This window comes from Tachysurus fulvidraco, chromosome 8, assembly GCF_022655615.1.
Source record: "Tachysurus fulvidraco isolate hzauxx_2018 chromosome 8, HZAU_PFXX_2.0, whole genome shotgun sequence".
In the NCBI taxonomy this organism is placed as follows: domain Eukaryota; kingdom Metazoa; phylum Chordata; class Actinopteri; order Siluriformes; family Bagridae; genus Tachysurus; species Tachysurus fulvidraco.
Window position 1 is genome coordinate 20,151,838 of NC_062525.1, and position 21,302 is coordinate 20,173,139.

The 21,302-nt window shown below is 38.3% G+C and overlaps 2 protein-coding genes across 7 annotated transcripts in view; both read right to left on the reverse strand.

Annotated features, from left to right (window-relative positions):
* Window positions 1-9,501, reverse strand: part of LOC113662160 (zinc finger protein 385B-like) — a 26,427-nt gene extending 16,926 nt beyond the window's left edge. For both annotated transcript variants that reach the window (XM_027176849.2, XM_047817368.1), the window contains exon 1: window positions 8,996-9,501. In XM_027176849.2, coding sequence (XP_027032650.2) covers window positions 8,996-9,212 — 217 coding nt within the window. In that variant the 5' untranslated portion in view covers window positions 9,213-9,501. The remainder of the gene's footprint in view (window positions 1-8,995) is intronic.
* A 147-nt stretch (window positions 9,502-9,648) lies between these two features.
* The window catches only part of si:ch211-217a12.1 (alanine aminotransferase 2-like), a 51,752-nt gene continuing 40,098 nt past the window's right edge, over window positions 9,649-21,302 (reverse strand). For 2 of the 5 annotated variants that reach the window (XM_047817361.1, XM_047817363.1), the window contains 8 exons: window positions 20,263-20,396; window positions 19,703-19,946; window positions 19,529-19,608; window positions 18,980-19,116; window positions 18,363-18,537; window positions 18,101-18,256; window positions 17,890-18,002; window positions 9,649-11,464 (listed from right to left, as the gene is read on the reverse strand). In XM_047817361.1, the coding sequence (XP_047673317.1) occupies window positions 11,326-11,464; window positions 17,890-18,002; window positions 18,101-18,256; window positions 18,363-18,537; window positions 18,980-19,116; window positions 19,529-19,608; window positions 19,703-19,946; window positions 20,263-20,396 (1,178 nt within the window). In that variant the 3' untranslated portion in view covers window positions 9,649-11,325. Of the gene's footprint in view, window positions 11,465-17,098; window positions 17,416-17,889; window positions 18,003-18,100; window positions 18,257-18,362; window positions 18,538-18,979; window positions 19,117-19,528; window positions 19,627-19,702; window positions 19,947-20,262; window positions 20,397-21,302 lie in introns of those variants that run through there. The other 3 variants (XM_047817360.1, XM_047817362.1, XM_027176934.2) reach the window with 3 other exon arrangements.

Consider the following 21,302-nt stretch of genomic DNA (forward strand, 5'->3'; position numbering starts at 1 on the left):
GGCTGCTCAGACTGACTGTTTAACTCTCATCAATGCTGTCAGGATTAAGTACTACAAGAGACCTGACGCAGGAACACAATGAGGGCCAAGACAGATAGCATTCACTTTAGGCCACCAATCACTCTCTCTTCTTGTCGAGCAGACATACTGAAAGGCAAGGTCACTATTTTAGGATGCGACCTTCTACTATCACTATCAAGAACTAAGGTAGTGCGTGTTTGGGTCAGATGCAATTTGGTCACACAGCCATAGAGAAACTGCTGAAAGGATTTAGTGCTACTGTAGTTATTGTGGAGTGCATTATTATTGCATAGTATTTGGTATTTTTGGATGTTAGCATGGAAGTACAACAATTAATAATAACGCCACCTTCCTATTATAGTGTAGGTCCTTCTTGTATTCCTGGATAATTTTTGAAGTGTAATAGGGTGAATTATTCTGCTCTAAGAGCCCATTGCTTTTAGGGGAAACGGTTGCCATGAAAGGGTGCAGTTCATGTCTGAAACATGTAGGTGGTACTTGTTAAAGAAACATCCACATTAATGCCAAAGCCCATGGTTCTCCAGCAGAACCTTGCACAGAGCATCACACCATCTCCACCAGCTCAGTTCTTCCCAGTTCAGATGATCATGTGTTCATTGGGCACTCTGAGCTGAGTGAGTTCACCAATCCTTTGTTAGACCACGTTTGGTAGGCTATAACCACTGCACACTGAAATACCCCACATGACCTGCTGTTTTGAAGATAACATTTATTGGCTCTTGTCAAAGTTGTCAATTTTGGCCCATGACAAAGTTGCTCAAATCCTTTCTCTTGCCCATTTTACCTGCATTTAGCACTTCATCTTCTAAAACGCACCGTTCTCTTGCTGCCTAATTTATCATATACCCCCCTTGATGACTCCCACTGTAATGAGATAATCAATGTTATTCACCTCAGTTGTCAGTGGTTTTATTGTTTTGGCTGATTGGTGAAGCTACAGAATTATTTATCTAAATAGTGTGACATAAATGACATCATATGTAATTCATTCTATTTAGTAAGCTAGATTGTATTAAACTAGAAAAGTTGCGATTTTTGGTTTGGCTGTGTCCTTATCAACTGAGCTATCATTAGGTACATATTCAGGAACTCATATTCAGAACTTTAGACACATATCACATCATTTGTATGTATCAGTGTGTGTATACTGTGTTCTCTTAAGCTACTGTAGTACTGTACCTTTGATTGACTGAGAACTAACAACTGTGTGTGTCCGTAAAAAATAAAGCAGCTGTAAACGTCAAATGACAATTGCATCTGCTACCATCACCTCATCACTCACTCGGTGTGAGACTGAAGCTATGGTCCTGTGTGTGTGTGTGTGTGTGTGTGTGTGTGTGTGTGTGTGTGTGTGTGTGTGTGTGTGTGTGTGTGTGTGTGTGTGTGTGTGTGTGTGTGTGTGTGTGCGTGCGTGCGTGCGTGCGAGTGTGTGCGTGTGTGTGTAAGAATTCTCTGAAGAGTGTTCATGGAAATGCTCCGGAGCATCAAAAATAGTGCGTATTTTCCATATGCCTGTTTGAGTGGGTTTAAAATTACACCCTACAGAGATTCTTTCCTCCATGGCTGTGTCCCAAAGCACAACAAAATAGATTGTTATAGATTGCTACAGTAACAAATGATGTACTATTCTGTCATATTGTTAATGTGGCAGTATGGAGGCTCGTGTACGGTGGTAAGAAGTGCAAAATACATTAACAAATCCGAAAACACATTAACAAATCCGAAGATAAATTTACAAATCTGAAAAACAAATTAACAAATCCGAAAACACAACGACAAGTCAGACAACCCGGAATCACAATGTTTCAATCACAAACTATACCTACCTTTTCCATTGGTTGTTGATTGTGTTAATGTGTTTTGTGCAAGATTCAGACAACCTGGAAAAGGTAGATATAGTTTGTGATTGGAAACCTACCGATCACTGGACAAGAGACCTGTCGTTCAAGATATACAGGTGAATGAAAGGTGTCTCGTCCAATGAGCGGTAAGTTTCAATTCACAAACGATACCTGAACGATGTCTGAATTGTTGTCGTGTTTTCGGATTTGTTAATTTGTTCTCAGATTTGTTGTTTTTTTTTTTTATTTGCTGTTTTGTTTTCGGATTTGTTAATGTGTTTTGCACTTCTCGGCCAACATATCTTTGCTTTTGTATATCTTTGAGGTGCTAAGAAGTATTTAAACAAAGGGCTCTGATTTACTAAGTAACCAAATATTACTAATTTGCAGTTTGTTGGTGATTGGGGAAATCATGTACAGTATAATGCTTTGAATGTTCTAATTATCCTTCTTTACCACTACGAGAGTGGAACTCAGTGTGAAACTGAACATCTAAACTCAAGAACAAATGAATAAACACAGTTTATTAAACATAAAAAATAAGTATAATAATCATATTACTATGTACAGAGTTGACATCAACATTATATCTTTATTATATAACCTCACAATGAAATTTAATGTCTCTTTTAGAATTTGCCTAAGAATTTACCGGTATCTTGTATAGTGTTATAAAACTGAGTGGTCAAATGCCACAGTCCAAAGCTCACTTTACGTGAATGTGAAATACTTGTTTTTCTCAAAGGTTTTCACTTTGTTGCAAGATTGGAAGCATTTTCAGCCTAGTAGTGTTGTGTACTGATTTGTTCCAATGGCAGTGGTAATCTGATAGCAAACACAGATCTTGACAATTTACTTTTTTTTTAAATGTTCTAAAACTTTTAGGTGTCTACATATATGACTATAAGAAGAACAGCTTGATATGTTCAAGTGCTTTATCATTTTCATGTATGGCTTTTCCATCTATTCTTCTCCATGTCCCTATATCCTTCCATATCTTCTTCCGTATGTATCTTTCAATACATACTTCAATCCAAGACTCCCTACATCTTTTCAGCTTTGTTTTTTTTTTATTTCAGCACATTTGTCATCAATTATCTTCTGTGTTTAATCTGGCTTTCTCTCCCTGACGATGATTGTGGGATGTGGATGGGATGACTCATCATTTATGTCAATGTGCTTAGTGCTCAGTGTTTCTCTTACAGACAGTGATGTTATGATATTATGCTCATATGATTAATGGTTCAGATTTTGGGCTCTGGTATCTGTTATGCACATCGCTGCAAACCAAGCTCACCCCTTTATGGTAACAGTGTTCCCTAACGGCAGTTGCCCCTTTAAACAGGATAGCATGCTATAAAATGCTCTAAAAATTAAACCAGCATAGTTTTCAGGACATGAAAATGTGTTAACTTGGCCTAGAAATTTTAACAAAACTGATTGAGCATCTCTGGGATATGCTGCACAAATCCAATAATATAACCTCGCGGTTAGATATTTTGTACATTCTGTGATGCTTTTCAGCTCACCACGATTGTAAAGAGTGATCGTTTGTAATGTAGTCTTCCCGCCATCTCAAACCAATCTGCTCATTCTCTTCTGAGCTCTCTCATCAACAAGGCTTTTTCCCCCATGCAGAACCACAGCTTTTTTTCCCATTTTGTGTAAACTTTAGAGACTGATTTTACTAATATCACAAATCAGTGCTGATTTTGCAAAAGGATGATGTCCATATAAAGTGCATAATTTACAAAAAATACAAAAATCATGAATTATTCCTGGAAAAAAAAATAACTGAAATTTATCACACGCAAATCCAGTGGGATCTGATGAAAACTGTTTAAACACCAAAAAATCATTCATTCATTCATTCATTCATTCATTCATTTTCTACCGCTTTTATCCCGATGACAAAAAAAATCAAACACAAAATAAAGTGTTTTTAAATTGCAGTTGGTATCAGATTTGTGAACATGCAGCAAATCTATAATGCAAAGTCATTACTTAATCTTTGTCATTTTGAGATTCTAAAGCATATCTATTAAGCAGTCTCCAGTGTCAGTGCTATGCAACTGTCAGAACAATTACATAAAAATGTAAAATTGGTTTCAGTTGTACAAATCTACAATTGTAAAATGTAAAAAAAAAATACCCCTTCACCATTAAGTCTTCTTTTCGTTTTCTTATTAATACTGAAGTTACAGATCTGGGGCCATAAAATCACTCTTGCAGATACTGTACAATCAGATACAATATTCTTTTACTAAATGTGACTAAATAAAAGTTCATGAAACTACTACACTGAAAGCCATCTGTAACCATAGCAACTTATCTTAACCTTCTAACATCTACAATTATCCACTCATCTTTCTCTGTCTGTCTCTTGCCAACAGCATTTTCAGCAGTGGATTTGCATGTAATTGGCTGTAATCCTGTAAGTGAGACCGATGTAATTGACTGTTTTGAACAGAGCTTTGAGGGGAGGTTTGAGGGGGATACATACAGAGTTTTCAGGAAGATATAATTACATATTATATAAAACAAAATGTATGTGTAAACAAAGATTCTAGACAGTCAGTTAGACTGAAAAACTAGAATATAGATAAATATTATATATGAATAATTAAATAGTTGACTAGTCAGATAAACTTGTTAGTTAAACAGTTAAGGGATAAAGAGTGCTGTTAGGAAAATTAGTATTGATTGGTTGGTGTGATGTCACCTGACAGGAAGCAGCATTACTCATAGTTCACTGAATTCAGGTATTTTCCTAAACCAGTGCAATGTATTTATTAAGAACAGCAAGTAATATTTTTTTTTCATTTGCATTTCATGTTTTAGAAACTCTGTGAAGCATGTTACAACAGCTATAAACAGTGTCTTTTTTATTTTATTAACAATAGTGAAAAGAACTAAGTTACTAAGAAATCGCAAAGTGTGAAATTTCTCAATCCTGTAGAAGCTACCTCTGACTGTTACAAAGCCCTGACATTGGAGACTCCTATAAATAAATAAATATTAAAAAAAATAAATAATAAGTTAAATAATATATTTCCTAAAAATAAATTATTAAATCTCTATTCAGGAAAACTACAGACTGCCTAATTGAAACCTATAGATCATGGGCACTAAATTCATCGTATCACTCAAGCTTAAAACCTCACACTAGAAGTATGAAAACATAGCTTTTTGACAGAATAGTAGGAGTTAACCATCCTTCATCCTATGCAGTTTGTGTGATTTTGCTTTCTGCTTATAACACTAGTAGAGAAAGCACACAGTGTGAAATCAAAGCTGGAAAAAAAGCAAATGATTAGAGATTGTGTATTTCTGTGTTTCTGCCAGCATCTGTTAGAGGCCTTCATTCAACAACAGAAGGTCACTGAAGAGCTCGCAGCCTTTCTTGAAAGAGACACTGTGCTGGTGAAAGCACAAAAACTGTGGTGGGCAATGCAAGCATGTTACCAGTATAACATAAATAACAACATTACAATGTAACTGAAACCAAGCCAGTTGACTCAGCTCTTTCTTGCTCCAGCAGAAAATCAACAAGGAGGATGAGCACCTGTTCTGCCATCAGTTGTTGATAGAAGGTATATACTTACACTTACCCATGCAAACTGCAGCCAAGGGATCAGCTGTTTGTTATCTGGATATCCTAAAAGAATATTGCCCAACCAGGGTGCCCACTTTGGATCCAAGCTGTAAAGGTCTAATCTCAAATTTTAAGACTGGTTGGACAGTGAAACTCTCAAGGGGATGGTGCGAGGGATACTTGAGACACAGGCTATGGGGGGGTGTAACCCGGGCCTAGTATTTCTCTCCATCTGAGTTATTTGGCCACCGCCATTTAGATGATTGGATGTATCCAAAGAAGTCTAGGAGTACTTATGTACAGAGAATGCACAGGACACTGACTAATATCACACAAACTTCTCTGAGGTGCAGCATGAAGGAAAGCAGACTTCATATTTTACCCTAGAGCTTAAAAAACGGCTGCAGTCTTTTAAGACTGCACGAGAACATGCTGGAGACCATGAAGAGATGTCCCCAACCCACCAACATGTCAAAATAAGATATAGAAAAGTGCTAACAGACAAGGAGCTTGACCAACTGCACATAAACCTACACTGGCAACAGCTATCAAATGTTCAAAAAGATTGTGGTGGTAGTGTAAAGCATAGAAAGTTTGTTTTGGGTTTTTTTGGCCAGTGCAATGGTAAGAAATTGTTTGGTTCAGCACCAAGGCCAGTGACTCAGTCAGCACATAGTACAGGACTACTGTACAACCACAACTTTTGTGTGCTTCACTCATTCACGGTGGAAGGACAATAAACCCAGACTCCCTTGACATAAAGTGTTAAAGAAGAGGTATATTTGAATAAAGTGTGTGTGTGTGTGTGTGTGTGTGTGTGTGTGTGTGTGTGTGTGTGTGTGTGTGTGTGTGTGTGTGTGTGTGTGTGTGTGTGTGTGTGTGTGTGTGTATGTGTGTGTGTGTGTGTGCCATAAAGATCAAGAGAACCAAACGAGGGCTAATTGTTGTGGGTGTGAGAAATAAAGGGATGAAGGCATAATGAGCTTTGGGACAGCGCTTGACAGATATTGCTCTCACTTTCTTTCATAGCTGAGAAATGTTAACACATATTTACTCATTATTAATATAAAACATCAATCCATACATCTATCTATCTAAAACCAGACAATCATAAATGTTGACATTTGAAATCACCAAAACAAACACGCCCCTAACCCAAATGGGTCCCACCCCTGTATTGATAGCTCCGCCCACACATACATACGTAACCCAGGCAACTAATGGAAAGAAATGTGTCTTTATCATAGCTGAAGGGAAAAACAATACGATTGCAGATAAACAAACAAGCAAAAATGACACACAAGCATAATCATGCAAAGGACAAAGGCATATATTAGTTCTGTGTAACAAAGCAAAACCAACGTTACTCACCTATCGAGAAGGAAAAAAGCGCCTCGGCGACTTACATAAAGTTGGCTGCATATTCACAGATTGGAGTTTCCTGAGTCAATAACTCCTGAGCTAAACGCTGTTACTAGCAAAACGTTGTAGCTGCGTCTCTACATTACTACGATAGAAAAGAGGTGTTATTTGTGTAGTAATAGCATTTAGCTCAGGAGTTATTGACTCGGGAAACTCCAATCTGTGAATATGCGCCAACTTCCTGCTCCTTCAGTTGCTGCTGATCCTATATTAACACGGGTCCTACTTCTTGCCTTATCGTAAGCCTTTATTCGCTTTCTTTCTTTGTTTTCATCCGCCATGTCAATGTTAAAACCGCTTTCAGCTAATGTCACACATGCGCACTGAACACTCTCTCCGCCATATCGCCCGTATTTCTCAAACAATGGAGACCCCACTTTTAAAAGACCACAAAAAACAAAAGGCAATCACATTACTTACTGTAACTGAAGTGTAAATCTTCCTCTTGATAAATAACAGCAATAAAACACAACAAAGCTTGCAATTAAATAATCAAGGACGTGGTGGTGAGAAAGTGGATTACTGTGCTATAACTAAACAACCTATAGCAGCTCATCCTCAATGTATTTTTAATTAAATAAAGAATGACATACATTTCATCCAATTACAGTTTACAGTTTGCTAATTTACAGTTAATGTTGTGGAGCATCATGAAAGTAAGTTAACTACTGTTGTCACTTACGTTATAGCATATGTAAACAATTGTGCTCTCTTTTTTCCTCTCTTAATATCAGGAAGACAAAAAAACAAAATGCACTATCTTGTTCCCATGGCAGAAACCTGTTATCAAGTGTTACCAAAACTGGTGACTTTGTTAAATGAAGTTTAGGTCTCATAGGTGTAAGTCAGTTTGATATATGAATGAATCACACCTATGTTTACAAAGCTCAGCCTCCAGAGTCTACAGATGCCTATACATTATAGTGTCTATAAAATGACTGACAGGATCTTCATCCAATCACACACAAGCATTCTGGACCAGCGGTATGCTTACCAAACAGCGTCTTAATAACCTTTTGCCTTAGCTTAACACGCATGTTTATCATTTTATATATATATATATATATATATATATATATATATATATATATATATATATATATATATATATATATATATATATATATATATATAGCTTCTAGATTATTTGTACTAAAGTACTTTGTTAAAATAAATAAATGAATGAATGAATGAATAACTGCTACTTCTTTAAAAAAAACTTTAAAGGGTTTTATTATCCTTAGATTATGTCGACCCTCTGCTATGCAAATTTGTGAATGAGCTTATATTGAAATCACACCTTATTAGAAAGGGTTTAATTAAATTAAATGAAAACATGTATTTAAACCTGTGATTTAAAATGAAAGTGCAATTATTTAGATGAAACTATATACAGTACACGTGTATTTACACGTCCTCAGTATGTAAATGTTACGTGAATAAAGAGGATGTAATGTAATATATATATATATATATTTAATATATATATATATATATATATATATATATATATATATATATATTTATACACACACTGAGGACGTCTACAACAAAATAAAAAATTGTATTATTATTATTATTATTATTATTATTGATATCAGAAATAATTAATAATGAGGTGATAAAAAAGAATCCCTGTTTCCATTCATTCGTCTATAATTAAAAATACTGTTTTATCATTAGCATGTTGCTAGTTCGTGTGAGGAAAAATGCAAGAGAAAATAATACAATAATAATAATAATAATGATAACAACAACAACAACAACAACAACAACAACAATAATAATACTTACTGATAATAATAATCGCCCGACAGGTTACATATTTCCACACTCTAAAGCCGTCGTTTTCATTTACTTTTGTACAAATACACCTAGATATTCAGGTAAATCAAGTCCATTATCAAAGCGGCTTAATCCACAATGGAGCCGCACTGATATAAAGTGCACTACAAACACCACTATGTTACATTCTACCAAGTGCGTAAATAAAGGGCAGTTTTAGATTCAGCCCTCAGTTAAGTCAGAAACCCTTAAATACTTAACACAAAGTGTCTGTTATAAATCTCTGACTGGCTAAAATTAGTTCTCTTACCGGTTTGGCTCGAGCAGTTCGTTTTCTCTTCCGCACTGGACATTTGGACTCTTTTAATCGCAGACCATTCAGAAAATACCTGTGTGTGTGTGTGTGTGTGTGTGTGTGTGTGTGTGTGTGTGTGTGTGTGTGTGTGTGTGTGTGTGTGTGTGTGTGTGTGTGTGTGCGTGCGTGTGCGTGTGTGCGTGTGCGTGTGTGCGTGTGTGCGTGCGCGCATGTGTTTGCCGCCTTTAGCGAAAAGTCTGTCCTGTCCTGTCGTGCGCTCCCTGTCCCAACCGATGATCCTGTGGAAATGAGCTCGTGCACTCCCTGTCCCAACCGGTGATCCTGTGGAAATGAGCTCGTGCGCTCCCTGTCAGAACCGGTGATCCTGTGGAAAAGAGCTTGTGCGCTCCCCGGGATTCCCGTCTTCAGCAAGGCTCACGGTCACGTGACTGACAGCAGCGTCCAACGTATGTTCAGCATCTCCAACGCGTTGCTTGACATTACTGTCGTTTATCTTCTCTCCTTCTTCAAGAACTGTCACTGTTACAAGTTCCTCATGATTTAAAACAACCGAGCTACAGTCAGCTTGGCTAGCTGGATGAGGCACACCTGTGTGTGTTGCATTAATTAGGAGTCAAACATTTCAATAAAATTAACTCAGAAATATGTTGAATTTGTAATGTGAAAAGTTAAAATTCTATTTAATATAAATATAATTATAAAGGTTGAACAAATTTTGACATGCAGTGAAGCTTAGAAACAGCATAGCATACAGTATATTAAAGTTCCAAGTGATTTGTTAAAGATGGTGACAACAGAATTCCTCTATTTCTTAACAAAAGTAGCACAGCAGCACTCGTCACTCAGCGAGGCACTTCGAAAGGGCACAGCGATACAACCGTGGCATTTTACTTAAGTCAATTTAGGGGTCAGGCTGGATATCAAATCTGACATAGCAAGCAAAATTAGAATGTGTGAAATTGTGAGACTATCATATCCCAGATTTAAAAAAAACGTTACAAGTAGTAATGTGACAGATAAGGGAGCTGGATGTTTTGATGAAACATATGTAAAAGGTGACAGGGCTCTCTCTCTCTCTCTCTCTCTCTCTCTCTCTCTCTCTCTCTCTCTCTCTCTCTCTCTCTACTCTCTCTCTCTCTCTACTCTCTCTCTCTCTCTCTCTCTCTCTCTCTCTCACACACACACACACACACACAAGCACACTCTCATATGCACACACACACACACACACAAAGTTTACAATATTTTGTACAGCTGTGTGCCTCTCGAAGTTGGCTCTGTCCTGTACCTCAGTCTTAAGTGACCTAAATGACTCAGCTGTTCAGACATCTAGGCTAAGTTCAGTACACCACCTCAGTGCCAGAACAGAAAAGTATTGTGTATACCAACCTCAACCTGAGAGACGGTGGGATCAGTTGAGCATTGCTAGCAGATCAGAGAGAGCAAGGTGCAGTGTGAGAAGTGACAAGAGTTTGGTAAGAAGGTGCTGGTTCATTTTTGGCTTTGTAGGAAAGCACCAGAAGAAAAATCTTCTATATTGTCACATATACTTTACAGGACAGTAAAATTCTTTCTTTGCATATCCCAACCTTGGAGGTTGGGGTCAGAGCACAGGGTCAGCCATGATACAGCGCCCCTGGAGCAGAAAGGGTTAACTGTCTTGCTCAAGGGACCAACAGTGCCAGTGCTGCGGCCTGAACCCTGTCCTCTGATCCTCCACTGCTCCTCATCAGTGTTTTGATTCTGATGCAAGAAGTTAGCAGAAACCAGTGGAGGGAGCACGGCAGTGGGTGGGTGTGTGAGAACTTACAGTAGGCAGGTTGAAAACAAGTCATGCAGCTGTGATTGGAATAATTTGCAGAGGATGGATTGCATTCATATGAAGACCTGCCAGAAGTGAGTTGCAGATATCCAGTCTCCAAATGACAAGAGATTCCTCAATGACATGAAAAGCTGTGTTTATAACTTTAATAGAGAGAATGATAATGTGGTGGAGTAATATCTGACATACCCTGGCATAAACACCACAATAGAATTTCTTTCTTTTTTTCTACTCTTAATTGTAATTGTGGTGATGGAAGGATGTCGGATACACCAGTGGAAAAAATATAAAGACCTGGTAAGGATGCTCTTTTTGGATTGGTTGGTGTGTCTGGAGACATGGAAGCCCTTGACCAGTGGGGTAGTTGGTGAGATCAAGGATCGAGAGGTTCTAGTCTCCAGGTACATATGTTGGAGAAGAGGTGTACAGTGTATTATGATGCCCTGTTTTACTGCTATTCAAGGCATGAACATGTCACCATGTGATAGATATTGTGGATCTACTATGTGTCTACCACTAGAACTTCTCGCACTGGTGGTTGTACCAGTTTGCTGGTGTGTTCCCTCTGCTGCCTGCTGTGCATCTGCTTCCTTGTATTAGTGTAAAGCGAGTCTCCTGATTCCTTATGTTCAGCAGTATAACTGAAAATGTTGTGAAACAGAAAGATGAAATGATCACCTGAATAGGACTAACCTACATTAAATCACACCTTCATTGACCAAATCAAGGCAACCCAATAATCAGCCATTGACTGCCTCCATATCGTTTGTTTTGTTATGCTTTTTTGCAGTAAAATGCATACCTAATAAGACAAATTTCCATAGTTCATATGAAATTAATTTCAGTGTGGCCTAGGCATGACATAACATGCTCACTATAAGGTACCTGAATAATAAATGAAAGAAAATGTAATTGTAAAAATGTCAAGCTAATATGCTATTTAGCACAGTAGTATTTAAGATTTGTGATGTAGCCCCTGTTATCATATCAAAACGACACCCCTGTCATTGAATATGGTCGTAAATGTCACCCAAGGGGCCATGATATTTATTTATTTACAGCAGTGTGTGGTTTGGGACGAAGCCCGAGAAGCACACGCTCCACAGCTGCAAGACACTTTTTGAAATCTATCCAGTCCGAGTACTTTAGATAAACTAAAAATAGATCAAGACACAATAGCTGTGGCTGGAGAGGTGACAGATTTAGTGGGGTGATGTAAAATGAGACATAGCCCACTTAGTGATGGCTCCTTCTGAGGAGGAGGTTATAAATCAGAGGTGTTAACATAAATTGGGGGGGGGGGGGGTGTCTGTATTGAGTGAAGGACATATCCAAGAAGGAAATGTCCAAACTCACTAGGGACGGTGTGTGTAGTCTGGCTGTGTCCTAATTATTTTTCAAAGTGCCGTCATGATGTATAAACTACATGAGAGAGAAAAAAACTTCCAACCGATCTTCCAACTCCTTTGCCAAATTTTCAATTTTATTAAGAGAAAAACTGAACACAGTGTTTCAGTGAAGTGCCATTATTTGCATCTCCACCGAGGCGGTGTTTAGTTCTCACTCTGTCTCTCTTGCATTACTAGCCTGGCAAAAGACTGCCACACTAATCAACTTCCACTCACCTGGTTACCTTAGCAACCTACTTTGAAGTCAGCACAATGATTTTAGACATTTAAAGTAAGTGTGTGTGTGTGTAGGTGTATCATGGGGAAAGCATAAATATATTGCTAAACAAGACCAGAGAGATGCTCATTTTATAGCAAGAATTGTGTGTGTGTGTGTGTGTGTGTGTGCAATCGTGACACAAAGTTTTCTCCACTTATATGTCCTGAGCTGTTACCATCTCTCTCTCTCTCTCGCTCTCTCACTTTTCTCCACTAAATTTATATTCTCTTTAAATTTAGCATCCACCATTTGCCCAACTATGCCTCACTATTTCCTACGTTCCAATCCGCCCGAGCTGATTTGCTCTAAGCATAGACAGGTGCATTAACTACAGCACACTTCACTCCGACAGCAGAAATGCTATATATTCGATGATTTCATGTGTACATGGTACAGACTGGCATGGGCTTCTTTATTATCCTGATAGATACAGGAGAGATCATAATGCTTGTTTGTTTTGAGAGTGAAATTTATGGAAATATGCATTTTCTTGTTACTATATTCCAAAGATTCCATGCTTCTACATTCCATGCCACTACATTCATAGAACATTTACATCCCAAGCTTCTACTTCTATTTAAGATGGTGCCCTTGACACTAATGTCAAACACTGTCAGGTGTTACATGCAGGCAATATACACACAATGATTACCTCAAACTTTTGCTAATTGAATACAGCCCTAGGTTCTCAGGGTTCTCTCTTTGACGTTCCATCACCCCATCAGAGAGACTGAAATACATTCACTAAATGAAACAACCCTGCAAACTGATACCGAGTTATCCAACTAGCTAATTACCACACCAAATTACCACACAAGCTAGTTAGTAATGGTAATATGGCAGTGTACAATGTAAGAATAGATACTGAAGTGTAAAAATCTGCATCTCCACCACTCCTCAAACCCTGAGGCTGATTGAGTTTGTGCTCTCAAACAGACTATGTGTGCTTCTCCTCTGCTTCAATGTTTTCCCTCTATAAGGTTCCAAAATGGCCACCGCAGATTGGTGTTGGCTTTCTCTGAGAGCTGCTTTCTTTTTAATGACCGTCATTAACGCCTGTGCTAAATGGAGGGATGGAGAAAATGTTCCAAAAAACCAGATGGCAAAACACTGAAGTGTGATGAGTCATTTAGGTTTTTATAATTCGCTCACCATTTTCTGTCAGCTGATGTTAATAAACTGTAATAAGTGTTTTCTTTGGGGTGCGGGTGAGGGGGGGTTGTTCTGGACTGATGACTGAGTCATTGATTTTCTTCACTGACTCTGTGGCAGATCTGAAAAATGCATGACTATATGGAAACTATATGTATTTTTCTTACCAACTCAAAGAGCAGAAGAGAGCCATTTAGTAAGGGAACAGAGAGCAGTTTATTTTTGTGGTACTGTACTGAACTTTTTCTGTAAACATGTACTGTATATATGACAAAGCAGCCATCGCTCTGTGGTAAACAAACAGCAGGGTCAGAAAAACGGCGTCTTATTTGTAAATGTTGAAATTTGTTCGGTTTTTTTTTTTGGGGGGGGGGGGGGGTCTTTTAAAGTCACAAGCGAAAGTGAAGAGTACAAACTAATAAGGTATACTGTAATCTAATCCTGTAACAGTCTGTCCGTCTCATGTAGCTGGAAGTTTGTCTTACAGACTGTAACACTGGCTATCTGTCTATTTTCAGTGCGCACAGAATCTCGGTGTAATATTGCGTGTTACAGACAGAAGAGCACAGCGCCCTCTGGTGTGTGCAGTGGATCAATGCAGGTGTAGTGTGTAGTGTGTAGTGTGTGTCTGCAGTCTCTCTCTCTCTCTCTCTCTCTCTCTCTCTCAATCTCTCTCTCTCTCTCACACACACACACACACACACACATACACACACACAAATATACATACATAAACACACACACACACACACACACACACACATACACACATACACACACACACACACACACACACACACACACACACACACACACACACACACACACACACACTGCATTTTGTTCTGAATGAGGAAGAGCTTGGTTTAGCAAGAAACACACGACTCAATACACTGCGTAATTGAATACCAGAAGGCTGAATCTCAAATCAAAGAATGTTCCAAGTAGCATTCTTTCAATGTATGGAAAATACCTTAACTATCTAGAGAACTTGTTGCTTGAATGTTATGTGATCATATATTAAAAATATTCAACCCCTCTCCCTTAATTTGGTCTTGCTGGGTCCCGCATTATATTTATATATAAATATAATGGCATGCCGTTTAGGAAATTATTCATGAGAGAATTGAATGAAAAGTCTGAATATTTTGAATGAATCCTGAATATATTGAATGAAAAGTCTGAATATATTGAATGGATTCTGATGTCATCAAGATGCACCCGATATCACTTGAGTAAAGTTGGCTGCATATTCACTGATTTGAGTTTCCTGAGTCAATAAATCCGGAGTTAAACGCTCTAATTACACAAATAACACCTCTTTTTTATCGTAGTAATGTAGAAAGGCAGCTACAACACAGCTACAATCCGATTTTCCTCAAAATCAGCTTTCCTCCGCGTTGGACAAAATAGAAGTCTCTGTGCGAACACCTAAGAGACAGATTCCAAGAGACCGTGATTCATTCAATCATAAAAATTAAACAAAAAGACATTTCCCCCTAACAAGTGTTGTAGTATAACTATCAGGACATCGGTGATGTGTCAGCTGAATTTGGTGACAGTACAGTGTATTACAGTGGTTATTGACTGTTTTTTAGTATTCGCTTTTCGGGTTTTGCACTTTGCAGACGGTCCCTTGGAATCTGTTTCTCAGTCATCTGCACATTTTGTCCACCGCGGAGTAAAGCTAATTTTGAGGACAATTGGCTTGTAGCTGCCTCTCTACATTACTACGATAAAAAAGAGGTGTTATTTGTGTAGTAACACCCTTTAGTTCAGGAGTTATTGACTCAGGAAACTTGAATCTGTGAATATGAGGCCAACTTTAATGTTCCCCTATTTACATATCTAACAGACACGGATCAAGATCACTAATTTGGCTCTCTTTTGGTGTCAGCTTCCCTACTGTCTGCCTATTGTCTGATGCTAGGTAGGTGGGTTAATATGGGTTTGTAATAGCAGATTTGGTTGTAAATAATTTTATTGTTATAAACTTTCAAATTACACTAGGTCATCTCACTGTATCCAAAAGACAGATATCGCTGCTGAATTGACAGGTGTAAGACACAATATGCCTGAAGTATTGGAAAAGTCATGCAAGACTGGTGACTTTGTTAAATTTCTTTAAACCTGCAAATATCTGTCTTTTGGATACAGTGAGATGACCTAGTGTAATTTGAAAGTTTATAACAATAGAATTATTTACAATTTACAACCAATTCGGCTATTACAAACCCATATTAACCCAGCTACCTAGCATCAGACAATAGGCAGACAGTAGTGAAGTGGACACAAAAAGAGATCCAAATTAGTGATCTTGATCTGTGTCTGTTAGATATGTAAATAGGGGAAACCTTCCTTCACCTTCCTTGGTGAAATAGCGAATACATTTCTTCACCCGTAGTCTGACACTAGAGTGGTTTACGGCACCACTTTAGGCCGTGCACGCTCTGTTAAACACGTTAACCATCTTTTCTATTCTTAAAATTGCAGCAAATAAGTTTATCGCTGACTCAGTCATTCTGCCTAAAGTTATGCCATTAGTCATTCTGCCTAAACATAACAAGATATCGGGTGCGTCTTGATGACGTCAGGGATCATTCAATATATTCAGACATTTCATTCAATATATTCCGAGGTTTTCATTCAATATATTCCGAGGTTTTCATTCAATATATTCAGACTTTTCATTCAATATATTCCGAGTTTTCACTCAATTCTCTCATGAATAATTCCTAAATGGCATGCCATAATATACATGTATATATATATATGTATATATATATATGTATATATATATATATATATGTATATATATATATATATATATACATATATATATATATATATATATATATATATACACACACACACACACACACACACACACACACATATGGTGGTTAGCCGGGTTGCACACGATGACAACTTACTTTTTACTAAGTCCTTAGCTCTGTCTGGTTTTATGTAGCACCATGGTCATGGAGAAACATTTCATTTCTCTATCTACTGCTATATACAACTATGTATAGTTGAAATAAAAATAAAAGCTTCATGACATGATTTGATTTGAAACTGCCTTCTTCCACATAGACAAACTCATCGACACACTTAAACTCATGATCTAGTAACTGCACTAATTTTTTAGAGCATATATTAGAGCCTTTATGCATAACATTAATAAACAACGGTTCACTTTATAGTGTTTGTTGGTATATTGATGTGACCTCAGGTGACCATGAGCTAATGTAATATAATAAGGTTGTAATTTGGCCTTGAAAACATATCAATAAAAGCAAAAATATATAGACATATATTTTAACAGCCTGTTTTAATTCTGTGTGTAAAAATAACTGTTAGGTCGACACCGATCTTGTAATTTGATACACAAATTTAAATATGACAATGAGACATTTGTAGGTTGTGGGAAGTTTGGGGAAAAAATCGACAACTCAAAGCATTCTGTTTTTTAATTGGAAAATATATATAGTTTTTTTTTTTTTCACATTTTAAAAAACAATTTAGCCAAAAAATCAGGGGAAATCAGCTCAGCTCCAGATTAAACACGCTCTATTGAACCCTCTGGTCTCTGACTGGGTTGAAGTCCAGAAAGCAGGTTGAACTCACATGATTGATTTATGTTGACGTGGTCCTGCATCCTCTCACTGTGAGTTTATGAGTTTATGAAAACTGCTGTGTGAAACTCTGATGAAACTCTTTTATCTTTTCCAAAACAGTTTTCAACTTTTGAGTTGGAGGAAGGATCGTCATCCTGACCAGTAGGAAATTGTTCATGTCAAAACTGCACTACTCAGTCAGTCAAATATTAAAACAAAAATTAAAACACAAAACTAATCTCATACAAAACTAAACCCATCTAGGTGAAACAAAATGCTAATCTAATCTGTACTAACTCTGCTAACTGGATGTTCATCTAATATAAACTGTAACCGGTCGAGTTTAATGTAAACATTCATCTAACTAACAATCTGAACGAAATCTTCATGTGGCTAATACTTCTAAATGATAAAAATTGAATCGTAACATTCAGTTCTTCGACACATGCTAAAAAAGTCCAAATCATTAACATACCTAACATAACATTACCTAGGCAACACTGCTACATGGCACACATTTGAGTCTGTATATCATCTAGTCAGTTAGCTACACGTAGCTATTTAGCACTGCTAGCTTCCTAACACCATGTTAATTAGCTATTTCAATTCTTTTTATTTGCTTTACAAACCTGAAATGGTATGTTCCATCTTTCTGCCCGAATCCACTTCCGGGTATGAGGCAGATGCCCATCTCCTCGAGCAGTCTCATGCAGTAGAACATATCCGGAGCCTGACCTTTCTCCTGTACAGGATTACAAAAAGCAACAGCTTCAGCTCACAGGACACTTTAATGCTAATTCTAAACTCACTAAACCACCCCAGGACATTTAGGCGATGTACCTGGGCAATGGAGATGGCTTTAGGTGGAATGTGAATGCGGGGGAAGGTGTACATGGCTCCCTGGACTGGATTACACTGGATTCCTGGCACCTGATTAAGGATCTGCTGTGTCATGCTAGCTTTCTTAGCTAATTCAGCCAATGTGTGTGAGCGTTCCTACAGAAAGCAGCACAGACAACACCGTTTTAAACTTCTCACCTTTTTTATGGTGAAAATCAAATCAAAATGGACATCACACTACACCTTTGAAGGTTTTAAGCACCTTGATGAAGGTGTCATACGAGGGTTCATGCGGTTCAGGAGGATTTACCACCAGGTCGAGTAAAGCCTGTCCAGTTACAGGTGGACACAGACGCACTGACACCAGCTTCGTCAGTTGAACCTTGACCTCAGAGTCCAAATTCACCACCTCCATGTAGCCACCGCGAAACCCACACCTTAGAGAAGATGGAACAAACATCTAGCATCTGTCTACTTTTATCAGTTAGATGTAGAGCTCTGGGTTTTTAGCAATGAACTTAAACCCAGGAGCCCTGACACTTGTAGCTTAACTTCTTTAATTCAGCCAGGCAGCTAGTCAAACAGAACTTTACTATCATGTTAGCTAAGGATATGTATTTTAATGTATTTTAAAATGGTATTTTAATTTAACTTGCTAGTTTACTAGCAAGTCAGCTACCATTATATCTGGTAATTTATTATTAAAACTGGCCAAGTTACAACACTAGGTGAACTACTGTGTTGTGCTGTGTTCATACAGCCAGGATCCATTTTGCTAGCAAACTAGCGAAGCATGCTAGTAAACTAAATGGTAAATGTAAAATGAAGACATCTACCTTATTAAATTTATTTAAACATTTAGCATATTAGCTCTCTTACTCTCCCATGTAGCACTTGGATGTTGAATGAAACGAGGCCAGTTCCAGTCTCTCAGAGTACTCCGGCCCCATCTCAAACAGTACCTTCTTAAACGAGTGAAACTCACAGCCATCTGCGTACACGTTGTCCTGATAAACCTGTAAAAAGGACATCCGAGAAAATAGCATGAAAGAGGGAAAAAGGAGGAGAAAGAAAGGAAGGAAGAAACAAATGATGGAAGAAAATAAAAAATGAAAGACACAAACAAACAAGCAAACGACAGAAAAAAGAAAGAAAGAAAGAAAGAAAGAAAGAAAGAAAGAGACTAACTAACAAACTAACAAACAAACGATCGGAACAAATGAACAAAGGCAAAACGTCAGGAAGGAAGAAAGGAAGAAAAAGAAGAAACGGAAAAAAGAAAGAAAGAACAAAAACAAAAGAATGAATGAAACAAACAAAGGAAGAAAGAAACAAACAAATTAATGAAGGAAGGAAGGAAAACAGAACGAAAGAAAACAAAATAAAATTTAGATGAAGGATTGGGCGGGGTTACATTTTTTAACACACCTCGTCAGCCAATAGAAACAGCTTTTCCTCCGTGGCGAATCGGATTACGTCTTCAATACACCGTCGACTCTGCACCTGACCTAGACATGAGAAAGTGACTGATAAAAGTAAGTGCTGCTGTATTCTTTTTTAGGGATAGAGTCTGCAGCTCCCACAGTGAGGTTTGTTTTTTACCGGTTGGGTTTCCAGGGTTGATGATACACAGGACTCGAGGTGTGCAGTGTTTCTTGGCTTCCTCCACAGCACGCTGCAGCTCTCTGATGTCCAAACTCCAGCATGATTCCTCATCCAGATAATAATTAATCTGCACAGCGGCGAGCTCGGCCAGAGCGGCGGAGTACAGCGGGTACTGAGGGATGGAGATCATCACTCCAGTCCGAGAAGATCCTTCGCCTGAGACCAGCAGCTTCAACATTGTCTGAAAGAGAGAGAGAGAGAGAGAGAGAGAGAGAGAGAGAGAGAGAGAGAGAGAGAGAGAGAGAGAGAGGGGGAGAGACAGAGAGAGAGAGAGAGACAGAGAGAGACTTGATAAACATGCACTACGATAACTAGTTAACAAGCTAAACAGGTAACCTTTTAATCAGATGTGATCATTAAACCTGTCAATGTTCTACAACTGTAGCAGATTATTTGATGCTGAACTGGAGGCTGTTAGAGAGAGAGAGAGAGTGTGTGTGTGTGTGTGTGTGTGTGTGTGTGTGTGTGTGTGTGTGTGTGTGTGTGTGTGTGGGTACCACTATGCCGTCACTGGCACCAGCAGTGAGGTAGATGTTGTCTGGATTGCTCTTGATGCCTCCGTCTCTCTTCTCAATGTATCGTGCCACATCCTGTCGAATGAGCTGAATCCCCTGACTGGCGCTGTAGGAGCCTGAGGGTGGAGAGGGAGCACCAACCATTATATCACTGCCTTCCTGTCTTCTTCATCTTCATACAATTTTATGTATTATTGACTTTCTTTGAATTTGCATGAAATATTTAATTTGAAAGCTTCATCCCACCTTTTTTATTTTTTTACTTTAATTGCTGATTTATTTTATGATTACTATATTATTTCAATTATTTATTTATCAATGGGGCGGGGCATGTTGGCTTGGTGGTTAGCACGTTTGCCTCACACCTCCAGGGTTGGGGGTTCGATTCCCACCTCTGCCTTGTGTGTGTGTGGAGTTTGCATGTTCTCCCCGTGCCTCAGGGGTTTCCTCCGGGTACTCCGGTTTCCTCCCCTGGTCCAAAGACATGCATGGTAGGTTGATTGGCATCTCTGGAAAATTGTCCATAGTGTGTGATTGCGTGAGTGAATGAGAGTGTGTGTGCCCTGTGATGGGTTGGAACTCCGTCCAGGGTGTACCCTGCCTTGATGCCCGATGATTCCTGAGATCCCTGTGACCCGAGGTAGTTCGGATAAGCGGTAGAAAATGAATGAATGAATGAATTAATTAATTTGTCAATGGAAATTTCTATCCCTGTTTAAAATTTCTTTTGTTTCTTAACATTTTACCTGATACTAGAGAACAGGCTGTGTTATAAGACACATTAATATCCCACAATGCGCTATTAGAGCTTATTCTGTGTTCGGCTAAAGAAACATCAACAGACAGAGCCGATCCTGACTTCCCTGGGGCCTTAAGCAAAATTCTGTTAAGGGGCCCTCCTACCTGACCCATGAGCCATGTAAACTATTTGCCACACATTCACACTTGACACCCCACTGCTCCCACTACAAACCTCCCTCCTTTTAAAAAAAGTTTGCTCCTAGTTTTTACTAGTGTAAAAT